Source organism: Propithecus coquereli, unplaced genomic scaffold (assembly GCF_000956105.1).
Source record: "Propithecus coquereli isolate 6110/MARCELLA unplaced genomic scaffold, Pcoq_1.0 Scaffold73, whole genome shotgun sequence".
Classification (NCBI taxonomy): domain Eukaryota; kingdom Metazoa; phylum Chordata; class Mammalia; order Primates; family Indriidae; genus Propithecus; species Propithecus coquereli.
The window spans coordinates 1,271,478-1,276,949 of record NW_012153396.1 but is presented as its reverse complement, the minus strand read 5'-3'; the positions used below and the strand labels follow the sequence as shown (position 1 = coordinate 1,276,949).

Sequence of the window (5,472 nt, the reverse complement as noted above, 5' to 3'; positions counted from 1 at the left end):
AGGACGTTTAGTATTTCATGTTGGAATTTTGTTCAGATTTTCATTCAAAGATATCCGGCTGACAGTAGGAAGATGAAACAAGGTGTTACCACTAAACACACCAAGGTTTGAGTCTCAGCTCTATCAATTTCTGTGCTGTATGACCTTCAGCAAATTACTTAACTTCTCTCAGACTCTGAAAAAAGGAGAGTTTAAGAGTGCCTACCCTTAGAGAGAGAATGTATATCGAGCAGTTAGCAGCACCGTGCCGTTGCTCTTGTTCACAGAATAATTACTAGGGGAGAAAATAGAAGACTCTCTGGAGAAAAGGGCTGAAAAGTCCATAAAAAAAAGAGTTAGTAAAATGCTTCTGAGCACTGAAGCTGTAATTAATATTAATATGTTCTCAGGAGCTGAGGGCCTCAAAAGTACAAATATCACTGACTGCTCTTCAAAGGCTTCACTTGAAGAGGAGCCCAGCAAGAATGGCGTGTTTATTATCCAGAAAAGGAGTACTCTTTATTGGTGCTAAAAAGTTCATATTCCATGGTAGATACGAAAATTTTGTCTTCTAAATTCTTTTACATTTGAATGAGCGTTACTATAGATTGAGCTAATAATTGCCTAAATGAATCCCCTGAGAATAAAGCTGTAATTTTTTTCAAGTACTATAGCTGACCTCCCTTCCTTATATCTGCCCCACTCACCCAACACTGTCTTTAGAGCTCACTCCTAGATCCCCAAAGCCCTTACATAGAACCCCTCAGAAACAGGTTTTGTGAAGTCTGAAGTGAATACTATTTGGGGAGACTTCTTTTAAAAACAAGAGTCCACATTAGAAATACAAAAGGGGCCCGTGCAAGCGAGGGGTGTTGAGGTGTGGTCATCATTAGTTGCACAGTAAATCCACCTCTGATCAGAATGATAAGCCATGTGTCACCCTCCTCGGGCCAATCTAGCCAGTGCTTATTGGTGACTTCATATTGTTAAACAGATCACAGAGTTCCTTACTTTGGGCAAAAAAGCAAACTTGATGAAGAGCATGTAGAAACGGTTCTGAAATCAAAAAGTATAGCCGAATACCTTTCCTATTCTATTACACAATGCAAAATGCATTTTTTTTTTAAAAAGAGTAAAACATGTATTGAGCTTCAATATAATGCTGTAAATTATTACATAAGGTAGGGTCACGTAGAACTTCTTTCTGGATCTGAAATGGGAGTGAGTTGAGGGAAATAAAGCAGGTGGTAAAAATCTGTCACACAACAGCAAGTTTATAGTCCTAAAGACTCTGTTTCACCACATACTTTCCTATTCTAATCAAATTACTGGGCTGAACTGAGCTCAGAATCCACCAATCAACTCCTAACAGCTCACTTTTTTCACATGAAAGCTGGGCAGAAGTCTAGGTTCAAATTACAGAACTCTTGGAAATATTGACCTCACAAGAGGCCAAAGATAAAAAAGAAATCAGTAAGATAATCCATCCCCAGCCCAAAGCGACATTTCATTTCCCATCATAGCAATCTTTCTACTTCGCATGCTTCACAGAATTTTCTCTGCTTTTCTTCTCTGAAAACCACTCCCTCTACTTGTCTTTGACAAGATCCTGGAGCCCACCTTCCCATCGCCTTGCATACTGAACAACTTTTCTCTAGTGCATTGGTTCTCAAACTTTTGGGCCTCAGGACCCCTTTATAATTTTAAAAATTAATGAACCCCAAAGAGCTTTTGTGTACATGGGTTACATCTATCCATATTTACTACATTTGAAAATAAAACAGGAAAATTTTAAATATTCATTAATTCATTTCGATAAAATAATAAATTCATTACATATTAACATATTATTATGAAAATAACTATATTTTCTATAACAAAAAAATAGGTGAATGGCATTGTTTCATAATTTTGGAAATCTCTTTAGAGTGTGAATTAACAGAAGACAGCTAGATTCTCATATTTACTTCTGTATTACATCTGATACAGGATGTTGTTTTGGTTGAAGTATTTGTGTGAAAATCTTGCCTCACACAGACATATTATTGGAAAAGGGAGTGGTATTTTAACAATACTTTCAGATCATTGTGAATAATCTTCTTTGATATTATACTATTTCTTGACAAGTAATGTTACTTAAAGATGAGTTGTGGCCAGGCGTGGTGGCTCACGCCTGTAATCCTAGCACTTGGGAGGTTAACAGTGGAGGATCACTTGAGCTCAAGAGTTCAAGGTTACAGTGAGCTATGATTGTACCACCGCATTCTAGCCTGGGCAACGAGTAAGACTTTGTCTCTAAAAAATAAAAATAAAAAAATAAAAGTAAAAATAAATGGGCTATGGACTTGAATAGACATTTCTCCAAAGACATACAAATGGCCAACAGGTATATGAAAAAATGCTCATCATCACTAGTCATCAGGGAAATGCAAATCAAAACCACAGGAGATATCACTTCACACCTGTCAGGATGGCTGTTATCCAAAAAACAAAAAACAAGTGTTGGCAAGGATATGGAGAAATTAAAACCCCTGCATATTGTTGGTAGAAATGTGAAATGGTACAGCAGCTATAAAAAGCAGCATGGAAGTTCCTCAAAAAATTAAAAAATATAACTGTCATATGATGCAGCAATCTCACTTCTGGCTAATTATGCAGAAGAATTGAAATCAGGATCTCAAAAAGATACTAGCCCTCCCATGTCCACTGCAGCATTATTTACAATAGCTGAGATGTGGAAACAACCTAAATGTCCACTGATATTTGAAGGAGTAAAGAAAATGAGGGTATTGCATACAATGGAATACTATTCAGGCTTAAAAAATAAGGAAATTCTGCGATATGTGATAATGTGGATGAACACTGAGGACATTATGCTAAGAAAAATAAATGGGTGTAAAATGTCAGTTAAGCAAGATGAATAACCTCTGAAGATCTGCTATACAACATTGTACACAGAGTCAACGATAACGTATTATACACTTAAAAACTTGTTAAGGAGGTAGATCTCATATTAAGTGTTCTTATCACAATAAAATCATTAAAAAAAAAAAATCAGGGAACTCACTCCTACCTCGTGTCCAAAATAAGTGTGGAGGGATCAAAGAGGTGTCAAAGGGGGGAAATCACAAACAAGGAGGGGTCTGACCTAAATATAGCCTCCTCCACCACCTCCTCCTCCTCCTCTAATACAGGAAGGAGGATCAGGTGGCAAGATGTCAGGCTGAACTGCTGAGGTCAAGTGGAAAAGACTCACCTGGCTACTGCTGAAAAAACTGGTCTAAGGCAATGGAGACTGAGCTTTGCAGCAGCAGCAGCAACTGGCGGAGTTATCACCCAGTTATCACCAGGGACCCAGACAGAGTTACAGAGAAGGCAGTGTTCCTACCAGAGCTCTCCTACTAGCCCCTAGGTATCTGGGTCCTCAGGTGACCCTCCTACTACTCTTCTGTAATTATGTTCTCTCTCCACATGCCTCATTTATCACCATCACCACCACTCCCAACCCTCAATCCAAACTAAGAATCATTAAGGTCATCTTAGGTAGATATTAATCCCAAAGAAGCAAATGACATGAAAGTGTGAACGACTGATTGTGCAATAATTGGGTAGAGGGGGGCTCAGCTCTGTTTCTGGGCAAAGAATCTTTTAGTGCCACCTGGGAACTCTGTGTCGTGTACCCATACCCCACCTCCAGACCAGGGAACCACAGAGGACAAAGCACGGAATCGCCTTTCAACTCTTGTGCTGCCCATTTTCCTGTGTTTCTCAGACCCTGTGCCTCACCTCTCGGGGAGAAGCCTCATGCCTGCTGTGCACAGGATGTAAAGGGGCGTCTCCTTGTGCTTCTTCACAGGCACATGAGCAGCAGCAAAGCTCAGCAGAGGACGAAGATAATCACTGGCATGTTCTGGAGTGTCTGCCATTGCAGAGATTCCTTAAGTAAAATAAAACACAACACTTTCTTTCAAAAGCAGATCATATAAGACTCAGAAAACTGATACCCCATAAGGTTCTGCTTAAGGTCCTAAACATTTATTTATCTGAGAGAAGGTGAGGTGATAATGAATGAGATATCCCTCCCATTACTCAGACCCCCAAGAAGAAAAGGGTAGCTTTCCTTCTCCCTCATGCCTGTAGCAGATAAAAGAGATCAACAACAAAATGTATTCTGATTGGTACCTGGCTTGATTTTTTTAACCACTGGTTGGCTGTTGCGGTCTCTCATCTGTTTGATGTCCAGCAAGTCATGGGGGTTCCCATTATGTCTTGGCCAAAAATAAACGAAAATCCGGGAGCCACTGCTGCCACAGTCCACAACAAGTCCATAATTCAGATTTGGGTCTTCAGTGTCAGTAGCTTCAAGCTCCCCTACTCGAGCCAAATACCTAAGCCAAGCAAAAAGAAAAATCAGTGCTAAGCAGCCAGGGCCCTGAAAGGCCCCCTCACTTACTCCATTCATTCATGAGTCTTCATTAAGTGCCTACATGCACCAAGCACATGGGACTACAAGTTCTAATTAAGGAATGAAACAATATTGACCATATTTGCTGATGTACATGAGGCAGCAGCAGGTTCGCTTGCCTAGAGGCCTCTGAAATTAGACGTGTGGGGATAGTTCTAAAACTGGTTGGAGTAGCAAATCTTTTACCAAGCATTAAAGAGCTTTTAGGCCTGAATAAGTAACTGGTTTTTGTTGTTACGAGCCACTAAGTTTTGGGGTGGTTTGTTATGCACACTAGATAACTAAAATAATCCTAAACATTTCTTTTCTATCTATCCTTTCTGTATAGCTATACACAGAATACTGTGTGAAAGGTAGCCTTACTAATAACCTGCCTAACAGAGGAAAATAAACTATCAAACAGAAAGTAAGGGAAATAAACTCACAACACATAATTGCCCCTCTGAAGAAAAAACTCACAGTACAACTGCCCTTTGTTTTAATCAAAACACCCATGGCCTAACTCGTCATCTCCAAGAGTTTTGTTTTCATAGCCTTGAAGAGCCCCAAGCGGACAGCAAGGGTGTGAACTCCCTGCTCCAAATCTCTGCCTAAGTTCCTGTCAGGCCTCAAATTTCAAGGCCTCAGATAACCCCCCTGGCTGCACAAAGAAAAAAAATAAAGAACACCTGCAACAACTTTGCCGTCATTTCTGTTATCAGTCTGCTAAAGCAGAGGGGGAAAAAAGCCATTTTTACCCTTCAAAACTCCAAACAGCTTTTCCTCAACTGCCCGGCACTTTCTATCTTCCTCTGTGTGCTGTGGCCATTCATTCTCTCTCTCTCTCCGAAAAATAAATAAACTTTTACTTCTGTATATCCTATTCACTGCGGGAGAAAACTTTCTTTCCCCTACCCCAGTACAAATTTCACCTCTTTCATTGTGGAAGGGTTGATCACTTAATGTGTGTTTCTGGGCGGTGATATTTTTTATCAGACTTTTTGCTTTGTATTTATATTGCTAGAATTAAATTAATTAAAAATGCAATT

At 39.7% G+C, this 5,472-nt stretch overlaps 1 protein-coding gene across 1 annotated transcript in view; it reads right to left on the bottom strand.

Annotated features, from left to right (window-relative positions):
* The window catches only part of ENTPD7 (ectonucleoside triphosphate diphosphohydrolase 7), a 42,337-nt gene that overhangs the window by 22,417 nt on the left and 14,448 nt on the right, over window positions 1-5,472 (bottom strand). The window contains exons 4-5 of the mRNA XM_012661737.1: window positions 4,162-4,367; window positions 3,766-3,916 (exon numbers count right to left, since the gene is read on the bottom strand). Of these exons, the coding sequence (XP_012517191.1) occupies window positions 3,766-3,916; window positions 4,162-4,367 (357 nt within the window). The remainder of the gene's footprint in view (window positions 1-3,765; window positions 3,917-4,161; window positions 4,368-5,472) is intronic.